A 22,788-nucleotide genomic window follows, 5' to 3' on the forward strand; every position below is an offset into this window, starting at 1 on the left:
TGTAAAATCGACACAAATTTCATCCGGAGCTTCCTGAATCGATTGTTTCTAAAACTAATTTTGTCCGTAGAAATGGGTTAATCGAAAAAAACTAATTTCAAACAATAAAAACTGATCAAAAACTTTAAATCTGTTTCCGTTTAAATTTAATCTTAATTTTGAAATGAGTAATCACTCTTCAAACACAGGCCAAATTATATGTTATCACCCGTTACTGCTTGTTTTTGTTCTTATGTCATGCTTATGTTCCTTATTATTTATTTATATAACGTAATAAAAAAGTCTCCATATTGTCGTCTTTTTTAATCGCTGTTTTTAATTTTTCTTCCATACATCTTGTCTTCTTTTTATTTATTTATATGACAGGTAAATAAGTCTCCGTGGGTATGTCATTTCTATTTGCTATTCATAGTTCTCCTTCCTTTTAATATTCAAATTACGTTTAAAATGGCATTCAATCTTTTGGCTTGAATGTCATTTGTATCAAACTGTTGTTTTTTCTTCATTCTATATAATTTTGGAATAAGTCTGATTTTTACTTGTGGCTTGAAGAAAAGTACTTTTAGGTTAAATGCATACTTTCACGAGATCATCATGAATCTTTTTTTTCTCAGGTAACTTTAAAACCTACAAATGATCTTTAAATGCCATTATCTGTATTATCATTATTATTTTTGTATTAGTATTTGTATTGCTTAGTAGTATATACCTATAAATATTGTTAATAGATAATATGGTAAATACTTTAAGTGTTATATACCTATAAACATGCTCCAAATTATGTACAAATATTTTAATCAAACTTTTTAGGATTGGTTTTTACATAGCATATTTAGCGGGTGTTAGCACATATATAACGAGGTTACCTTGCATATACCATGCAAACTTTCACATAATGACAAACACATACTATAATGGAGACATTAATGCAACCCTATTTGCCAGCAGTATCAATGATTGTAGTATTTACTGTGTTCGAAGCTCAAGCTGCGACTTTGCAAACTTCAATGTGGACCAAAAGATTTGTCAGTTAATGACATCTAAAGTGAATATTTTGGAAAGTAAAACTGAACTAGGGTGGCAGTCATTAGTAACCAACAGTAGTACTAGTAACTTAGTAAGTTTATTCGTTTTATTTTTGTGTGTGCCGATCGTATTTGTCAGTCCAATTGCATATTTTATTTTAGGTCTGTGAATTATTGCAAAACTAAGTAGCGCTGATTACTTTAAATAGTATAGGGAAATTTAAGTACTGTACACACTATGAATGAAACATTTTCTGACTTAAATCCCAAGTTCGTCCCTCATTCAGAAAGTTTTAAAAACTAATATTTTATTCTAATAATCACAAAACGTTTACAACAACTAAAAAAAAAAAAAATTGAATAAATAATTCATTAAATAGAACAAAGAAAAATGTCAACATAGAGCGTATTCTCCCGGAGTAACTTTGATTTTCCCTTTTAAAAAAATCAACTGCGAAAAAATTATAGCTAATAAAATCAATGTTTGCAACAAATGTTGAGTGCTGCAGAGAAATTTGCATAAACTTTGATGTTTAAAACACCATCACGCTGCTATTGTATCATTCATAGTTTGTAAGCATCATATTGGTTATGCAATGCCAATAAAGGATATATTAATAAAGGATATATTACTTATTAAATAAATAAATATAGTTAATAATAATTAGTTAATAACCTTTGATACTTTTTTTATCCAACAACATGTTTCCTTTTTTAAAATTGTGCCAATTTTGGTAAGACACCCGCTAATTTAAATGTAATTTTTTGCGTGACAAATAAACAAAACATCATGCATGCCACATATATAATATACAACTCAGACACATGCAGCCTATGTTGCCTACGTGCATGATAATTTCAGCAGGCGCCAGGAAACACTGGCTCAGATGTAATAATTCAAAAAACTTCACTCTCGAATTATTTTTTAAAACATTTTAAAGACCAAAAATCAAAAGTTACGAAGCTCAGCAGTAATAACTAAATAACTAGAAAAATTAATTAAAGTAATAAATAAAAAAAAAAAGTTAATAATTAAACTTCTTGCAAGTTTGATATTTACTTCTGTAGTATTTACACCAACTATTCAATGATCCTTTTAGGTACATATATATCTCGCGAACTTGACGTCATTTTAACCTAAAAATACAATAAAACTAAAACAATAAAAAAAAAAAGGTTCATAGAAACAAACTTTTCTTTAGATTGGACCAATATGTGAATCTAATTCACCTTGCAGTCCATTTTGTAGAGATGTATGTTTAACAGTTAACACGGAGCTCGTCCACGGATATTTTTGCTTAAGTATGATTTACAAGCAAGTTACATGCTATTTCATTAATAATTACTAAATATCTTATAAAAGATTGATGATATGTGTTTAATAAGATGTCTGGAAGAAAAATATCTTTTTTTCCAACTTACTAAAATGGATGATAGTTTCCCTCAAACTTTCCAGAATGTTTATTTAAAAAACACTTTGTGGAATCTTCATTCCAGGTAAGTTGCAGGTTTTCCACAAATCTTATTTAAGATTAGTGGAAATTAAAATTATAGATATTTCTTTGCGAACCATTCAAATATCATTTTCAAGTGGGTTGTAGTTCCCCGCTCCATTTCATCGTAAGGAGTTCATTTTTGAAAACTTTCTTCAAAGAAAATTGATTGTTACGCCTCTTGGTTCACATAGTGCTCATGTATGGTTTTCGTTCGCGGATTTGAGTTACTTTACTCAAATCCGCGAACGAAACCCTAACCCTAACCCTAACCCTAACCCTAACCCTAACCCTAACGTGTATAGCTCGTATATTGTAAGTGCACGGTTCCTGCACTGTGTGATGATTGACTTAATAAATTCCGGATGTTTTGTTAATGCATAAGAAATTTTTATATATTTTTTTCTAATATTTATTTTATTTTTATTAAAAATTTTTAGCTTCACAAAAAGTATCCTTATTCTCTATCCCAACAAGCTCCGGTACAAATAATGGGCTTGTTCCAAAAAATCTCATCGATTCCTCTTATTCAACCATTTGCGACGCCTGGACCCAAGGCGAAAATCCTGATTGGATTAAGTTAGATTTGTTAAAGGTGTTCGAGGTCAGATCTGTTATCGTTTCTGGCGACAATTCTCAGCAGAGCTATTTAACTCGAGTAAAAGGTTGTCATGTTCAAGGAAGTTATGATGATCAAAGTTACCAAACATACGAAATTTTATCAGGACTTGCAAGAGAGTCTTTTAGTTGGAAAGGATCGTTGCGCTATTTCAGAATAATTCAAATCGAAAAGGTTGGAATAAGTTTTGCGGAAATAGCCATTTGGGTGTAATAATTTATGTATTAGACACCACTGTTGTTCGCCAATTTATGAGGAATGAAAGAAAAAATAAAAGGTTTTTCTAAAGTCGTTTCCTCTAATCAAGTTTATGTCATATTTATGTTAAATATACCCATTATTTCATACCCATCATTTCATCAATTATTATATATGTTAAACTATTAAGAAATTTTGTATCTGTTATAAAAAAATATATTCATTTAATGTTTATCTCGATCCTCTCGATCTTTCCAAGTCCTCAAGAAGTTTAGATAATTAACTTTTAACTCAAAATGTTTCGTTATTCAAACAATTTGAGTTAACTTTAAATTATTATTATACATTATATATTATATTATATGTATTATATATTATATCATATATCATATATTTATGCTATATTATATATTATATTTCTTTTATAATATATTTAAGTTATTAAGTTTTATAACATAATACAGATTTAAAATGACGCAAGTTGACCCCTAAATATTTGACAAACAAACCGATCATTCTTTATGAGCTTGGATATAGTAAATCTTCTTTACTCCTTTCATTTTGAATTTTCATTTTTCAAATGCATTTTTTTGAAAGGACTTGCGTAATCGTTAAAGAAAAATATTTGTAATGAAGTCTTTTAAATTAATATATTCTCGTAAAGCATCATTTTAACTTTTCGACAAACTTTAATGACAAACATGCACATACATACATACACACACATAGACATATACACACACATTCACACATATACTTACAAATGCACACACACATACACACACACACGTACGCACACGCACACACGCGCAAGCACACACACACACGCACACACGCACACTTCTTTCGTTTAGGTTGCCAAATATTATTAGTATGTGTCATAGCATTCATAACCAGAGTACAATGGCAGCAAAAAGATGAACTTTAGCTCAACCCCTTTAACTATTTACACGTGGTAAAATTAAGGCTTGAAAACTTTGAATAGTCCTTAGATGTTTCAGTCATGATTTCAGCATACATCGTACTTTTGTAAACATACACCTAACTCATTTGCAAATTAGAGAGACAAGGTTCGCTAATATCTATAAATTAAAAGCAATACCGTCATTATCGCAAGCAAAACGCGTAAGTCCAAAAAACTAAATTTTACAGGACATACAAAAAATTGTTTATTTTGTCAATATCATGTTATCAATATAAATCTTTGTGAATTCAATAATCTTGTTACAATAACTGAAATATAATTATGCTGCTATAACATTAACCACAAATGTTCCTTGTACTAAACAACAGTTTTCATCAATAAAATAAATTTCGAAATTTTTTTGACTTAAGAGGCTTGCTTCCAAAAACAACGATTTGTTTAATCAATAAACTGTTTGTAATTAACCTGAAAAAGGTCTCAACATGCATCAATCATTTTTAACCATATACTCGACCACCAACACATGGTCAAATTTCATCCACTTTTCGTAATTGTGTCATAGCTTATAAGCACTTCTATCACAATCATTCGGCAGCCATCAACACATTGTAAAATTTCAACCATTGTAGAGTTGAAAAAATTATTTAAAAAAATTTCTGTGTTATAAAAAATCAAAAGGGATTTAATAAAAATAAAGAAATTGAGAAATTTATGAAGAATGAAAAAGATGAAGACTTGTATTACTTGCAGAAATTATTCAGCATAAAAAAAAACACATGCATTGATGTAAGCGTGGTAAAACAATACAGTGTCGAGAATCCTTGAGTGAAGCCAACAAAAAGATTCTGTATTCACCTTAGAACTAAAAATCTATGTAAAGACTGTAAAAAGGTGCAGTTGTATTTAAGATGGGAATGTGTACCATGTGGTGAAGCTAGTATATGCAACCATTGTAGAATATGACGGAGATCCGAAAGAATCATGGAGCAGATCTATAAAAGAACCCGATCAGCAAACAATATTGGCGCGAAATTATTTACAATACACGGTCGTTCAGAGGTGACAAGTTATTATACGCAAGCGCAGTAGTAACTTTAAAAAAGTCAAATTTTAATAATGGCTACGGTCCGTAGCAACGAATTTTTTTATTTAGTTGACTGATTATTTATAAATGTTTCCATATAAATCAACATTTTAAACTCTTTCTAAAACTAAAATTATAATAAGCATATCTCAGTTGCATAAGAAAATGATTCAAATAAGATAAAGATTATATGAAAAAGTTTAAAGTTGCGCTTTTCTAAGTAAATTAACATTCTTGAATATGCTGATTTGTTTACACTTTTAAAAATACATAATCTAATTTTCTGAGCGTAGAAATCAAATAATTTTTTTTTTTAAATTTAGATGAGTTTTTATAGTATTTCACACTTTTATCAGATCTTAGCACTCAATTTTTTCTTCTTGCAAATAAACCTACAAACACACACACACACATACATAAATACATACATTGCATACAAACATATATTTTTTCTTTTACATTTTGATATTTTTTACCTTTTGAATTGGGTTTTGATTGCTATTCGTTTGCTTAGGCAAACCAATAGCAAGATTTGTTTAGTTTTTCAGGTGTTTTTTTTTAATTTTAATTACTTCTCTTCTCACTCCTTACTCTTACAGGCTTACTTACTTTGGCTTTGTATTCATAATTGGTCTCTTTATTGTTTGTTATTACAATAAAAATTTGTGTGCTATTTTAGGATCAAGGACATATATTGATGCAATATTTTCAGCTGTTTGGCAACTTTTTACTGATCAACTTTAAAGATTAAATTTTTTAAAATTAGCTTGAAGTTTCCTTGAGTCACAATTTGGGTAAAATTAGATTAAAAATGTGCTCTAAACAGAGTGGTTAATTTTTTTTTTTTAACACTTTCAACATTTTTCACTGAAAAATGTTGAAAGTGTTAAAGAAAATTTATGTAGTGTTTATATTCATGAAGTAAATTAAGTTAATAAATCAATAAAAAACTTCATATAAAGTAAAAGATTTTATTTAAAATTATTAAAAACATTTAGTCAAGTTTTTTACATAAGGACAATTTTTATTTCACAAACGATATAAATAAAATGTTATCAATTTCGGACAATGGTTAGATGTAAATTTTGAACAAGTAAAAAAATTGAGTGCTAAGATTTTTCATAAGTAATAAAAAGTTAAAAGATTCATATAATTAAAAGTAGAAAAACTTTTACCGCTCAAAAAAAATGTAAAAAGACTTCCAAATCTGTAAACAAATCAAAGAAAAGATTTTTTTAGGTAGATCCTCTTCAATCATAAAACAATATTTCCCTTTCATTTTACTTACTTCTTAATAAAATTAAGTTACCGAGACACTACTAACAGCCTAAAAGCTGGTTATCAACGTAGACGATTTTAAAAAACGTGATAAGTAATGAAGAATTGGTCGCTAAGTAAAAATTCATTCTGTAACGAGGGTCCGTAGCCATTTTGAAAGTTCTAAAATTTTCATAATCCAACTGCGCTTGCGCACAATAACCTGTCGCTTATAAACAGAGTTTGAACGACCGTGAATATTAGCCAATATTGGCTGAATAATATTGGCGTGATATTGTTCAGCCAATATTATATTGGCTCGATATTGTCATAGCCTATAGAAATATACCCTGGTCTGGAAGCTATTGTTTTATTCTTTTGTTTTCCAAGTTTTTAAAAAAAGTCACGTGATCAATGTAGCTGCAAAACAAATATTTAAATGGCTAACGCCTTAAGTTACTCTCAACAAAATACACTAGAAATCTTAGTTAATTTCTTAAGTAGCGACGATTTTGAAGAAGAAATTGAAATAGAAATTGAAGACACAGGTTCAGAGGTAAAAATCATATATCAAAAATAAGTTTAAATCTTGTTTTTGTACAGTTTTAAACGAATCAAGTGTGTTAAAATTACTTATGTTAAATTACTTTCTTATGTAACGAGTATTATGTTACTTTCCTTTAGATTTCTGACCAATTAAATCAGCTTTGTCTTCAATGTTTATAGTCATATAAAACTAAAGGAGGTCTCAAAAGACACATAGGATCAAAACATATGACTAATGAAGATGAAATTTCTTGTATCAACATTGAAGATATTGATTCATTAATTACACATGCCAAAAAAAAAGATATTAAACACATCCTATTATCCGAATGATTTAATGGAACCTATTAAAAAGTATAATTTTGTTGTAACTGACCACTTTTATGCTGAAACTAAAAAGTTTTTTATTGAACTTTGTAAGTCTGGTGATGTAGAAAGATTTTTCTAAAATATATGCAGACTTTGTTCTTGGTGCAGAATCCTACTTTTCTGGATTTCAAAAGCCTTATTGCACTCTTTTTGCAACCAAATATGTGGATAAACTAATATCACATTCAAAAAAAGTAAAAGAGTTTGGTAATAAAGAACCCATTCAAGTTAATTCAATTACAGAGTCTGAAATGGATGCTTTACAATTTTTAGCTGGTTATGTGGTTAAAAAGTTTTTAAAAAAATATAAAAATAGCAAATACTTTAAAAACTATCAATCTCTTATCTTGTTCCTAGAAAAAATGCTAACCAATGATATAAAGCAAAAGTTAATTATCAGCTATTAACAAAAACATGCAGCATTTATTTATTAAAGTCGAGGAATTTTTTCGAATAAAAACTGGTTTTTATAGCATTAAAAAAATTGACATTCCAAAAATTACAAATGAATTATTAAGGAGTGAAGAAATATTATGCTATTACAATAGTCATTGCGATGCTTCAGGAATAGTTGTGGAGAAAGAATTAAAAAAAAAATTTATTAGAAAATATGATGCAATTATATTGTAGAGTGCGCTCCTTTTCATTAGCAAAGGACATTACAGAAAAGCATAAAAAGTATTTAAAAGTGGAAAAGTCTAAGGGAGTTAGAAACAATATAAAAAAAAGTGACAGAAACTTATAATATATATTAACTAAAGTATTTTAATTGCAAATGTAGAATAAATAATATACCAGACAAATATGTATGTAATTATAAATATGTAATTAAATATTTTATGACATACAACTCATTAAATAATTTTTCTTCCAAATGTATGGTTATTTTTAATTTTGGGTAAATATATATATATATATATATATATATATATATATATATATATATATATATATATATATATATATATATATATATATATATATATATATATGTTTTGAGTGTTAACATCTTGTATAGTGTATGTTATATTAATAATAAACATCAAATAATACGAATTCTCTAAATACATATATTAATTTATTATGAGAAATTTTTGCTGGATTATGGTTACCAGCATCATCAGCTCGTAAAATTATTTTAAGTTACAAAAAACGGTTAAAATTAACTGACGTCAGCAGTTGAATGGCTTCTTTCTTTATTATTCTTACGTAAAAACGTAAAAAATGATGTCCAAAATTTAGTTTTTACAAATTGCCCATTATTGAAAAGCTATACACTTTGCTCTCTTTGTACTTACAGGGCTGTTGATACGTAACGATTTCGAAATAAGTTTGTGTTTTTCACATTTTTGCAAAAAAATATACTGGTTCTTAGATTTAGCTACCGACTTCTTTAGTAACTGCAACTGTTCAGTTCGTTTGTAAGTATCAGCTCCGTACTTAGCTGATGATGCTGGTAACCATAATACAGCGAAAATTTCTCATAATAAATTAATATTTGTATTTAGAGAATTCGTATTATTTGATGTTTATTATCAATATATATCTATGTATATATAGGCGCTACTCTAGTTTCTCCCCCCTTTTCTTTATAATTGATTCTGATAGAGAATTTTATTCTGATATTCGCCATTTTGAAAATAATAAGTTAATGATCTTTTTGCTGACAAAAGCATTACATAAATAGCATGGTTTCTACGTTAAAAAAGTCGTAAAAGAATGTTTATCTAGCACAATTTTTTGTGGCAATGAAAATAGCCGTTTTTTGATTTATTAGAAAGTAAACTATATTGCAAGTAATGTACTTTTTGTAATAAATTTTCAAAAAGAATTCAACAGTTTTGTTTTCTAAAAGAAGAACTTTTGAAACTTAGTTCATTGTTGTTTTATCACATGTAAAATTTAGAAATAGTAACCTTCAAACCGTTTTTTTAATAAAAAAAACCAGCGTACGATATAATGATAATTATTCATCAATTTGTCTACATTCTCAAATTCTACGTTCAACCTTTATTTGAAATCTTCCATTAATTTCATTTCGTTATAACATTTTCGTTATAATACTTTAAAATAAAAATGCAAAGGCTTATGGAAACCAGGTCTGTTTATTGCGCAATGTAACAGTAATTAATTTTCGTTACAAATGAAAGCGTTTTGAAAAAAAAAAGGCGAATATTAGGGTTTTTAGCAGGGTTGGAAAAAACCCGGGTTTTTTAAAAAAAACCCAGCCCACTGGGTTTTTTTGGGTTTTTTTGGGTTTTTTTAAAAATGGTTTTTTTTGCTTAGAAAATGAAAGACATAATACCTATTTTGCATTCAAACAATCTTTACACATTTAATTTTTTCAAAATAATAATTAAAAACACATGGTAATAGTTATATTTATTTATTGAAAAGAGCTTTTACAAGGAAAATTTAATAAATTGAAGAACTGTAAATAAAATTCTCCTTACATAATTTTACTTTGTTTGATTATTACAATAATTTTCAATTCTTGTCAGCTTTTCAGATGTTTTTGACAGATTTCCAGTTAAACACTTCCTCTGGGATCATCAAGAATAAGCTAAAACAAATATAAATTACACTTAGATAATAGAAATAGAATTTTTTTCAGAATTTAGATGGTTATTCTGAAGTTAAAAACGATTTTTCCTACTACTTACCTACTTATTGATCAGATTCGATATCATCACAGGAACTGCTGTCAGCTGCTGAGCTATTGTGAAATGATTTGTAAATCTTCCCAAGTTTCATTGCCTTATCTGCACCAAGACGATTCCTGATCTTCGACCAGACAAATCCAAAGGTTGAAAACCATCTCTCAATTGAGGCTGAGCTAGCAAGACAGGAGTGTAGAGAAGCTAGAAAGCTGCAGAAATTGGCAGAAACCTCTTTATCCCTGATTTGAGATTTAGTAACTTTTCCTTTCATGATGTTCCACCATTCTGATGGAGAGATAACCTTCAGTGATTTTGAGAACATTTGCTTGGGGAACACCTCCCTGTCCTTCAAGTTAAACTTGTATAGTAAACCCAAGAAATCAGGGTTCCTGTCCTCTAACCATTGTTCTGCAATGTTTTCATTATCATTATCAATGAAGCTTTTGTAATCATCTACATAGCGATGGTCAGTTATATAGGCTTCATCCTTTATCAATGAATACCAGATATGAACTGCGTCAGAGAGATGACAAGAATCACTCTGCATCTTGTCTAAGGCAATCCCCAATTTTTTCATTTCACTAAGAAGACAACTTGCCTCACGTTTGATGGCTATATTCTCAATTATTCTTCCAATATTAGCTGGAAAATCTTCCATCTTCTCTCCATAGATCTCCACGTAGAAGTTATAATTTTTCTGGTATGTCTCAATGCAGGCAACTTGAGAGTTCCAGCGTGTTTCATTTGGCAGCTGAGGGATACATCCACCTTTTTCCTTTAATAAACCATGGGCCATATGCACATTTCTAAAATATTTCTGAACTTCCACAACCTATTTTAGAATTGTTGAAAAAGAATTGCAAATGTCTTTCTGTAGCAAATTCATATAGTGTGCATTACAGCCATATGTTAACATATCAGGATACTCTTGTTTGATCAGCTCTTTCATTTTCTTTATCTTAGCTTCATTGTCAGTGCAGACAGCAAATACAAACTTATTAGAATCATTTTTTATGCTAACTATAGCTTTATTGATGATTTTGAAGCAGTATTCTTCAGCTTTTTTTTCTGATCCTGAGTCAACTATGTTGTACAGATAACTCTTTTTTCCATCATAAAATGAGTGAGCAATTATTGGGTCATTCTGAATACTAGACCATCCATCTTGACAAATTACCAACGTGTCTTTGGTTTCCAGTTCGTTCTTTATCCCAGCTGACAGATCATCATAGACTTCATTTAATAGATCTCCACCAAGTTTCTTTCGGCTTGGTGGGACATACCCAGGACGAAGAAGAGAGCAAAGTTTCTGAAAATTACAATTTTCCACTGAATTAAAAGACATGTTAGAGCTGAAAAAAAACCGGGCAACTTGCATGTCTATGGCATCTTTCTGATCATTTGATGTTCTACCTATAGAGTTATTTAAGTTATTACTTTTAAACCTTTTTGCTGGTGTGGAGCTGGACATAATAGATCCTTCGGAAATTGAAGTATCTAACTCATTTGACAAGAGGCTAATATTGCTCATTGAGCTTCCAGGTCTTGGTTCTTATTCATCAGTGTCCTTCTTCCTCTCTCTACACTTCTCCAAATGAATACGAACTCTTTCAATTTTTCCACTAATCTTCTCTGAACAATGGTCACACTGAACACTATTTTTGTCCCCTTCTATCTCACTGACCTCCTTCCACTCCCATCCTTTCTTCCTTCCACTTCCGAATGGCATTCTTATAAAGATTTTTTTCTGAAATATACACATTGCATCGAAATATGCAAGTTAAATATACTTAATCCTACACAAATAATAATACTGTTTGAATAAAAGCTTCTTGAGTAATTTGTAAGATAGAACACAGGCCTGACTTTGATATGGTTATTGAAAGCCACTGAGATCACTGAAAGTATATTGTAAAAAATGCTAAAACTATTTTTTCAGAAATATTTCAAAAAAACCATGTCTTTTAAAAATTTTGGATTCTTATTAAATACTATATTCTGATCATATCCATATCCTCTTTTCAATAATAATTACCTTTTAATTAGTCATAATTATGTTTAAATGTTTTTTGAAATGAATAAATCACAGAAAAAAACCAAGCAAAGAGAATCCTTTGAATAAAATGTTTTTTTAACTGGGTTTTTTTGGGTGGGTTTTTTAACGCCAACCCTGGTTTTTAGTGGGATTTTTCATAACTTTGACTTCGAGTTAGAGCACTTTCTGTTAATTTTCAGGTCTATGTTTTTATATTTTTCTGAATCAGCATAAAGTTCTCTATCACAATCAATCATAAAAAAAAAAAATAAAAAAATAAAGGAGGGGGGGGGGGGGGCTAAGAAACTGCAGTAGCGCCAAGAATTCTATTCTTTCACTTCTTTGCATAACTTAATTTTTAATTTAAAAACAGGAATTTTATAAGAAAAAAAACTTAATGATGTCTGCTAACGTAAGGTCATTTTAAAAAATTGTTGATTTTTCTTACTACAAATGAAACAATAATGTGAGTATATAATATTTAAGTAGCTATTAAGAAATTCTTTGTAGCACAAGTTGTCAAATTTTAGTACTAAAAAATACACAAAATGCCTTCATAAAATTTCGGTTAAAGTTACGCATGCGTACAGACATGTAAAAGTGACTATTGACATGCCAATATTGGCCAGTGTTGGAATGCCAATATTGGCGCGATATTGGGTATCTTCAACAATATTGGCACATTACTGTGAACCAATATTGCGCCAATATTGTTAGCCAATATTGGCGGAATACTGTAAACCAATATAGCCCCAATATTGGAATGCCAATATTGGTATTATATTGGTTATCTTGGTCAATGTTGGCCAAGATACCCAATATCGCGCCAATATTGTTTGCTACTCGGGAACTTTAAGTGAAATTGGTGAACAGTAATTTGATATATTATTTAACAAAAGTATCATATTATTGAAAGCATATCTATTAAAAAATGATTTACGATCTACTGGAATAACGAATCCTTTATAAAAATGATTTACGATCTACTGGAATAACGAATCCTTTATAAAGTGCAAAAAGTTGAACATCTCAAGGTGAAAGATCTGATGGATTTAGCTCTCAAAATATTTGGTACTACCAGTAGATGAGCTTGAAATAAAACTTATTAATTGTTTTCCATTATCCCAAAAAATCTAATATATTATTTTTTCCCCATTAGATAATCAGTTTTAAAAAATGCAATTAAATTTGATTAAAGACACTTAGAATATTTGTTAGCATACCTGATAAATTGATGACAAATCTGCAACACAATCCCACCACTTTTTAAATTTCCTAAATTTCTTTTTAAAAAAGAATTTTGAAATGGTACACCAGAGGGTTGCTTAGGATTTATACGCAACACACTCCACACATCGACTACAACCTATTGATGCAGGGCTATAAGAGCTATATAAAGGGAAATTGAAAATTGTTTTTGACGATTGGATGCTAAGTAAACCTGATATCATTTTACGTTATCAAAATGTATTTATGTATGTATGTATGTATGTATGTATGTATGTATGTATGTATGTATGTATGTATGTATGTATGTATGTATGTATGTATGTATGTATGTATGTATGTATGTATGTATGTATGTATGTATGTATGTATGTATGTATGTATGTATGTATGTATGTATGTATGTATGTATGTATGTATGTATGTATGTATGTATGTATGTATGTATGTATGTATGTATGTATGTATGTATGTATGTATGTATGTATGTATGTATGTATGTATGTATGTATGTATGTATGTATGTATGTATGTATGTATGTATGTATGTATGTATGTATGTATGTATGTATGTATGTATGTATGTATGTATGTATGTATGTATGTATGTATGTATGTATGTATGTATGTATGTATGTATGTATGTATGTATGTATGTATGTATGTATGTATGTATGTATGTATGTATGTATGTATGTATGTATGTATGTATGTATGTATGTATGTATGTATGTATGTATGTATGTATGTATGTATGTATGTATTCAAATGGAAATCAGCCAGTAGAGCAGCCATCAGAAAAAGTTCTATTGATAATTTACTAATAACAGAATTGTCAACTGAAACCAGTAATTGGACAAAACTTCTTGAGCGCCTTTTGAACGTCATTCTTTTTCTTTCTGAACGTGGGCTTGCTTTATTTGGTTCCAGTCAACACATTTATGACCCTAACAATGGAAACTTTCTCGGAATAATTGAGCTCCTCAGCAAATATGATCCAATTTTATCAGAGCATGTGAAAAAGGTCCATGAATCTCAACTAAACAAAAAGCGCTTACAAGTTTATTATCTGTCCACCCGGATTCAAAATGAATTTATTGAACTCTGTGGATCTTTTGTTAAAACCAAAATTATTGAAGAGATTCAAAACACCAAATATTTTTCAATTGTTGTTGATGCAACACCAGACTGCTCTCACAAGGAGCAAACAACTTTCATTATCCGTTATATAAAAATTGATGGATCTAAATTTTCCATTGAAGAACGGTTTCTCTATTTTGATGATTACTCAAAAAAAAACTGGAAAAGAAATTGCAGCAAGGATTCTTCACGTTCTAACTTTATTGAACATAGATTTTAAACTGTGTACTGGTCAGGCATACGACAATGGTCCAAACATGGCTGGAAAATACAAAGGTGTGCAAGCAGTTTTGCTAGAAGAAAACCCAAACTGTATGTTTGCCAGCTGTGGAAACCACACTTTAAACCTTGTTGGTGTTGACTGTGCTGAATCATGCAAAGAAGCAATTCTTTACTTTGGAATTGTGCAGCAAATGTACAATTTCTTCAGCAGTAGTCCACAAAGGTGGGAAATTCTCAAGCAACATGTACCTGCTTCACTACATGGTATTTCCAAGACCCGATGGTCAGCAAGGATTGAAGCAGTAAAACCAGTTGCCCATCACTTGAATTCACTGAGAACAGCATTAAAAGGGCTGCAATCTCTCAATCTCACAGTATCAGTTCAGTCAGAACTTCAGTCCATTCAAAAGTATTTGTCAAAATTTGAATGCATTGTAATGTCATCTATATGGATGAAGCTCCTCACAATGATTCACCAAACCAATCTTATAATTGAGGCAAGAAATGCAACTCTAGATGTTGAAATGGAAAACACTAAAAATCTCATGGACAGCATTCAACAGATTCGTGAAAAATGGGATGCTGTTCTGAATGAGTCAAAATTAATTGCAATGAATATTGACATTTCACCAGAATTTTCTACCACTCGAAAGTTGAAAACACAATTTGATTCAGAACAGCACTATAAAATCAATGTATTTTATGTAATAATCGGCTCTATTCTAGCAGGTCTTAAACGTCGATTTGAGTCACAACAACAAATTTGTTGTATTTTTGGATTTCTTTGGCACTTCAGCAAGATGAGCAATGAAGAACTACTCAGTGCCACAACAAACTTTCAAAAAAAGTACCACAAGGAAATACTGTCTGATATTTCTGATGAGATAATCTTTCTGAAACAAATTTACTCCACAAACTTTACATCAGATTGCAAACCAAAAGAATTGTTTCAAGAAATATTAGAACTTGGACTGTCTGGTGTTTTTCCTAACATATCAATTGCTTTGCGAATTTTTATCAGTTTGCCTGTCTCAGTGGCTTCAGGAGAAAGGTCTTTCAATGTGTTGAAACAAGTAAAGAACTATCACCGTTCAACCATGGGACAAGAACGCTTGAATGGACTTGCAATGTTGAATATTAACTGTGATATTGCAAGAAAACTCGATTTTTCAACAGTTGTCAGTGCATTTGCAAAAGCAAAAGCAAGAAAAGCATTTTTAAAATAAAAATTATTACTAATTTGCTGTTTTTTTATTTATTATGCAATGGCAGTTATTTTATGGTAAGGGCCTCAAAATTTGTAAATGGCCCGGGCCTCACTCAGTCTCTGAAAGGGCCTGTATGTATGTATGTATGTATGTATGTATGCATGCATGTATGTATGTATGTATGTATGTATGTATGTATGTATGTATGTATGTATGTATGTATGTATGTATGTATGTATGTATGTATGTATGTATGTATGTATGTATGTATGTATGTATGTATGTATGTATGTATGTATGTATGTATGTATGTATGTATGTATGTATGTATGTATGTATGTATGTATGTATGTATGTATGTATGTATGTATGTATGTATGTATGTATGTATGTATGTATGTATGTATGTATGTATGTATGTATGTATGTATGTATGTATGTATGTATGTATGTATGTATGTATGTATGTATGTATGTATGTATGTATGTATGTATGTATGTATGTATGTATGTATGTATGTATGTATGTATGTATGTATGTATGTATGTATGTATGTATGTATGTATGTATGTATGTATGTATGTATGTATGTATGTATGTATGTATGTATGTATGTATGTATGTATGTACAAACAACTCAAGGGTTCCTTCTAGGATTACTTAATACATAAATGCAATAAATGGATATTTTATTTAATAAGAATATTATATACAAAATATCAATTTTTTTATATCATATGTTACTTTATTCATAGATTATTCTTTATAATATTCCAACTCTCAATAATTGAGTAAATTGCTCTTGTCTTGTTATTAAAAACAACTTTAAAAAATATTTAATGGAACTTTTTGATGACATATATTTTGAATGTTGTCAAAAAATGTACGATACATATAAGTTTATATCTTTAAATGTCAATAATTATCCTTTAAAGTTTAGGAATAATCACTTCTAGTTTAAGATATAAATGCATGTAAAAACACCATAAAACTTTGATAATGTATTATTTAATAAATTTTTGAATAAAGAAATATTTAAATCATCTACTATACTTTTTTACATGCATTATATACTGTTATACTTACTGTTGTATATTATGGCTACAGTTATACAGGAATTAAATAATCTTATTACAATGCCACTTTGCCAAAATATTTTATTTCAAAAAGAAACTCAGTTGCCTACCATGCAGTTGTGTTATTAATCTTCTAGCACACAGAATTGGTAGTTAAGAACTTAAATATACTTAAATTGTGTAAGAAAGGCTAATTATTTGAAATTTGAGGTTTCTGCACAAGTAATTAATAAGTAACTATGTTGGCAGCTACCAACAGTTGTAAGTTAGTTAGCAATTATCATTTTAGACCTAATATCTAAGTTTCTTTGGTCTAAAATGACAACTTATACAAATATTTTTTCTTTACTATTAGTAAACAAACTGAATTTGAACAAATTAAAGTTAAAGTTTGTACTTGATTTTACTCAGAATTTTATCATATTTATTCTAAAAAACGAAAAACAGAAAAGTTAACATAGAACATGTTATTGTAAGACTATATTTTAAAAGCAGTGGTCTAGTTGTGACTAAACGGCTCTGGCGTGCCATCTGTGTATATATATCGGACCATTATTGGAGCTCCAGGACTGGGATGCCGTAATAGGACCACATGACAGCTGCCATCTGGCAGACCAGCTCTGGTGAATCTTTTACAGTACAACAATGGTTCATACAGGCTCCAGCGTGCCTTTCATGGAGATTTAATGTCCCGTAATGGGATCGCCAGAACTGGCGTAGGCGGTGTAGTATGAGATTTTTACTCCCACTTTTTTTTCACTCCCCAGTAAAAATCTGCTCTGAAATTTTTACCGCGGAGTTAAAAACTTGTCTGAGGTTTTAACTCTCCTTTTGAGAAATTTTACTCTCAAGTTATTTTTAGCGAAATTACAAATAAACAATACATGCACGCCAGATTTGCTGACATATTTAGTTATTTAAAATATAAAACATATCCTAAAGAAATTTTAAATAAAGGTAATAAAGCCAATTTCAGAAGACAAACAATGCCATTTATAGTTCATAATAATGAGTTATATCATTTAAATAAAGCTGCAAAAGTTTCCTATTACTTCAAAATGTTTTAAACAACTTTGTCATTTTTATCGTGTTACAACTATCGTGTTACAACTTGAACCTAATTACCAGATAAACACGAAAATTTACAACCAGATAAACACTGAAAAAATTTGTAGCTTTTTTTCTTATTATATTTATGGTTTATAGCTTTTTTTAGAGAAAAGTTATTTGGAGATGAACAACAAAATGTAATAAAGCTTGTTCATCAAGTTAACGATGTCTCTGTTGAGCCTAAAGCTTTATCTGGTCATACAGGTATTAATAACACTACCCATCACATTCAAAGTAGATTTTTTTGGTATGCAATGACAAAGGATATTATAACCTATGTTTCTGAATGTCACCAATGTAAAAAGTCGAAAATTAGGAAATTTCAGTCAAAACCATTGCTGAAAAATATTTTAGTTCCAAAAGGCAATATGAAGCAAGTAGGAATTGATTTAACTTAACTACTAGAAGTTAATGGTTACAAATATCTGGTTGTATTAGTCGACTACTTCAGTAAATGGGTTAAAGCAGAAGCACTTACTGATAAAACTGCTAGAAATGTGGCTTTTATTTTTGATATGTCGATATGGTTGTTTTGAAATTCAAATAAATGACCAAGGTCATGAGTTTGTAAATGAAATTTCTAAAGAATTTTACTCAAAAACAGGAACAATTCAAAGAATGACAAGTGTATATCATCCTCAAGCAAATGGATTAGTAGAGCGACAGAATCAAACAATTAAATGTACATTAGTAAAGGTGCTGGATGAAGCTGTTCTTTGCAAATTAAAAAAACTAAATTTTTAATTTGCGAAAAATATATTGTTACTGTTACCCAAAAAAGACTTTTTTAAAATCTTGTTATGCGTTAGTTATGAAGTGATTTGAGCGCCATGTTTTTAATTACAAATTGCTGTAAGTTACAATTTTTATCTGCAGGGCATCTATTTCAAGGTTCGATTTTCAGAGTTTTTCAGGTTTGCGACATAGACACTTGGAATTTTGTAATAAAACTTATCTAACTAGTCCACCGTTATTATCAAGTACTTGTTTTAAATTTCAATGAAAAGCGGTTCAGATCAGGGTTTTTTCAATTTCTAATTAATTATAATTTGTAGTGAATTGCAAATTATAAAACACATGTGATACCAATTTATAAAAAAAAACGGTGCCATGTTTTTGAAAGGTGCATCATGTGCAGAAGCATTTTCGGATTTCCTTTATATAATACCTGCAATGATTTTTTGAGGTAATAATACCTAATTTATTTCGTTCTACACTCGTAAAAAACGCAGTTTTTACAGTGACGACAATATGATTGCAATTGTTACGGAATTAATGTTTTTTATTATTTCTACATTGTGTAATTGAATATATATCTTGTTCAACTCTCAATTTTGGCCAGCGCAAAGTCCAGATCTCAATCCAATTGAACATCACTGGGCTATCTGGATAAAAAATGTGGCACGCGATGTCTAAAAAGAAAAGAAGAGCTAAAGATCATGCTCCAAGAAGCTTAGGCTGATATTGAATCAGATATGACAAAGAAATTAGTTGATTCGATGCCATGTCAACTTGCAGAAGTCATAAAAGCTCAAGGTGGTCCAACTCGATATTAAAAAGTCATAAAAATAATTACACGAAGAAGCGTTAATCTTTAAGCCTAAATCTTTAAAATTTTATTCGGATACTTATTTAATGCTAAAAAATGCATAGTTTAATGTAACTTAATTTTTTATCATTTAAATAATATTATCGATTTTTTTTTTTTTGCATATTGAGTTCATAATGAAATTTTCTTTCAGAATAATCATTTTTTTTTATTTTTATAAAGTTTATTTTTCTGAAATAACCTGACTAAGTTTATTTTCCATAATAAAATGTTTTGTTCGGATACTTATTTCTCTAACTGTATATATATATATATATATATATATAGAGAGAGAGAGAGAGAGAGAGAGAGGAACCTATTGTACTATTGACCACGTTGTACCTTTAGTCACCTCATCCTATTGGCCTACTATTATCATTTCGAAAAAACATGAAGTGCTATTTGAAATATTAGTCTATGACAACTCTTCTAATCATGCTTGGGATAGATTGTGTTGATCCACGAGAAATTGTAACTTTTAGCTCTTAAAAAGTAAATATTTGAGTTTATCTTACTTTGATAATAAGACAGCCATAAAAAGTTGTCTGGTTAACTTATGATACTATCAACAATAATCAATATCTTTTTTTTATGTAAAGGCGAAGATGATAATTTCTTAGCCTAAATGGGGATTGAGATGATAATTGTTAAAGAAACCCATCTCGTGTACCTTTGACCAGCGTAGGACGTTGTACCTTCGACTGATCCATGTTGCTCTTTGATATTTCGCGAACTAAAAGAGGGTAGTTTTATGAAAATTATCATTAATTCATGTACTTATGTATAATTGTATGATGATCAATTTCAGTTATTAAGTTAGTTGACAGCTGTAGCAACTTGATAATCAGGTTGACTATATAGCTTTACTTAATTTCTATACAGCCATAAAGAAGTAAGAGTAGAAAAATGTATAATCAAATCTGTTAGTATGTTTTTGTTTAAAATGTGAAGGAACAAGGTTGGTGCTTTTCTCAATAAGATGTAATGATAAGTTATCTCTACGTAAACCACAGCTAATGTATCTTGGTAACTTAATTTGCATTTAATAAAGAATTGAAAGTTATAAAAATGTTTCAATATGTGACCATTTTTAACCATCAAGTATTTAAAGGTGTGATGCAACAGGATTTTCCACAGTTCATATACCACTAAAAATCATATTTTCAAAAGGCAAAAACAAGTAGGAAGTATGACAAGTGCAGAATGAGGCAACAGCGCAATAATCATTACAGCCATTAATGCTACTAGAAATAACATCCCACCATTACTTGTATTTCTATGTGTTAAATTTAAGGAATACATGCTGAATGGTGCTCCTCCGACCTTTGGTTGAAAAACCAGTTCTTTTATTAATGGCTAATAAATGAAATTCATTTGAACAAGCCAAATTAGGAAAGACAACTATTACAAAAAGGTACGAGGGAAAATCACATACTTTAAATGATACACCTGAAATGAAAGTTATTTTATATTTAAATGAAAATGTCAAAAACACCTCTCCAAGAGAAATAAAACCAATACCAAAACAGATCGTTTTTTAATCTTCAGTCTTACACAAGTTTAAATAAAAAAAGTTATGATAAAATTGATTTTGGAGTAAATGTACTTGATATAGAACTAGAAAAAGCAAACAAGAAAATTGAAATAGTTTCGTGAAATTTGAAGGTCGAAAGAAACTTTTGACATTATGCGCAGAAGTTATAAAAGTTATTGGTTTAGTTTGAAAATTTAAATATCTTAAGAAGTCAGGAGTCAATAAATTTACACAAGATGAAAAATATTTCTGATTTGGATTTGAAGATACCAAAATGAGAATTTTACTACCATTTTTTTGGTCACGGATCATCTAGACATCATTATCTTATGGTCATATTTAAATGAATATGACAGCTAAATATTATGGTTGTAGTTGGATTTTAAGAGGTTTCTGGAGGTTTCTAAACCTATTTAGGGGAGATTCGTGTATCTTATGCTAGATTTTTAGTATGATCACATAACATTACTTCCTATTGGCAACAATATAGTTACTTATAAATATAAAATTCCGTCAAGTAAAAGTATTTTAAAATCAGTGAACCTAGGTGCAATTAGCCAATTTTTAATTGTACGTAGGCCACTAACTAGTATTCCAAATTAAAGAATAATATTTTTGCTCTTAAATCTAAAATGATAAAAGCATTTATTAGAAAATATATTTTCTACAATTCAATCACATTTGAATTTCCGACCTCAAACCTAGCCATTTCATGCAAAGAGCATCCAACTAAAAAAAATGTGAGTGAATCGAAATAAAATTGATAATTGATGTAATTTTCCTTTATTTATTTCAAAAAATATTTAAATAAAACAAAGTCGTAAAGATTATGACCATAGATATACTTTGAGACACTGTCCTAGGCACATGGACAATCAGTTGCCCTTTGTACAAGACTAGATAAAACCTAAGCTGAGAGGGGACTTACGTAATGTTGCATTTAGTAGTTATTGTTAAAAAAAAAAGCTTGAAATACAAAAAAAAAATCTGTTACTTAGTATTGTAAAACTATAAAAGAAACAAAAGTTTATTTCAGACCATCTAAAATTGTTTTTCGGTTATAACCTGCCCCGGCAACGTCCTTTGACACTTAGAATATGATTAAAAAGAAAAAGGAAACTAGTATTACCAATCAGCTGACTGAGTTGCATAACTTAAAACTTGATTTTCTAACAATAAAGTGAGGCGGGCTTAGATAGAAAATGATCTATGGTGCACAAATCTTCCCTAGATTGCAAGAAATTTAGACAACTTTGATTTGCTACAAAATGATTTTATTAGCTTTTATTGATATGAAGTTGGCCAGAGGTTTCTTTATAATACAAAGAAAAGCTATAATATGTTGAATAAGTCCAAACAACCCATGAATTTTTAGTAATAACATAATGGTGAAAGGAACAACATACCTCGGTCAAAGGTACAACGTCCATGTTGTACCATTGACCATTTAACTAATTTTTTAAAATTCTAA

The 22,788-nt window shown here is 29.5% G+C and overlaps 3 protein-coding genes and 2 pseudogenes across 4 annotated transcripts; 4 read left to right on the top strand and 1 right to left on the bottom strand.

Moving 5' to 3' along the window:
- The first annotated feature begins 466 nt into the window (after window positions 1–466).
- LOC149876335 (uncharacterized) lies at window positions 467–3,484 on the top strand. 2 transcript variants are annotated; one of them, XM_090075560.1, is made up of 4 exons: window positions 467–614; window positions 811–1,117; window positions 2,228–2,327; window positions 2,959–3,484. In XM_090075560.1, exons 1-4 carry the CDS (start codon window positions 472–474, stop codon window positions 3,348–3,350), a joined length of 942 nt encoding a protein of 313 aa, XP_089931686.1. In that variant the 5' UTR covers window positions 467–471; the 3' UTR covers window positions 3,351–3,484. The 2 variants fall into 2 exon arrangements, with proteins under 2 accessions (XP_089931686.1, XP_089931687.1); XM_090075561.1 differs by lacking the exon at window positions 2,228–2,327 and having other exon boundaries at window positions 2,959–3,232.
- Window positions 3,485–7,040: 3,556 nt separating this feature from the next.
- Window positions 7,041–8,271, top strand: LOC145185814 (uncharacterized; annotated as a pseudogene).
- Window positions 8,272–9,861: 1,590 nt separating this feature from the next.
- LOC149876336 (uncharacterized) lies at window positions 9,862–11,082 on the bottom strand (annotated as a pseudogene).
- Window positions 11,083–14,192: 3,110 nt separating this feature from the next.
- LOC149876337 (zinc finger MYM-type protein 1-like) lies at window positions 14,193–14,798 on the top strand. Its single transcript, XM_090075600.1, has one exon. The coding sequence runs from the start codon at window positions 14,193–14,195 to the stop codon at window positions 14,796–14,798; it is 606 nt and encodes a 201-aa protein (XP_089931726.1).
- A 37-nt stretch (window positions 14,799–14,835) lies between these two features.
- Window positions 14,836–16,026, top strand: LOC149876338 (zinc finger MYM-type protein 1-like). Its single transcript, XM_090075601.1, has one exon. The coding sequence runs from the start codon at window positions 14,836–14,838 to the stop codon at window positions 16,024–16,026; it is 1,191 nt and encodes a 396-aa protein (XP_089931727.1).
- Window positions 16,027–22,788: the final 6,762 nt, after the last annotated feature.

Source organism: Hydra viridissima, unplaced genomic scaffold, assembly GCF_058129835.1.
Source record: "Hydra viridissima isolate aposymbiotic clone 2 unplaced genomic scaffold, HvirCarnegie_v1 scaffold_22, whole genome shotgun sequence".
Taxonomy (NCBI): Eukaryota; Metazoa; Cnidaria; class Hydrozoa; order Anthoathecata; family Hydridae; genus Hydra; species Hydra viridissima.

Coding starts and splice junctions, on each gene's coding strand:
- LOC149876337 (XM_090075600.1), top strand. CDS start 14,193: ATGTATGTATTCAAATGGAAATCAGCCAGTAGAGCAGCCATCAGAAAA.
- LOC149876335 (XM_090075560.1), top strand. CDS start 472: ATGTCATTTGTATCAAACTGTTGTTTTTTCTTCATTCTATATAATTTT. Junction 1,118..2,227: donor ACAGTAGTACTAGTAACTTA/GTAAGTTTATTC, acceptor ACTTTTCTTTAG/ATTGGACCAATATGTGAATC. Junction 2,328..2,958: donor CCACGGATATTTTTGCTTAA/GTATGATTTACA, acceptor AAAAATTTTTAG/CTTCACAAAAAGTATCCTTA.
- LOC149876338 (XM_090075601.1), top strand. CDS start 14,836: ATGGCTGGAAAATACAAAGGTGTGCAAGCAGTTTTGCTAGAAGAAAAC.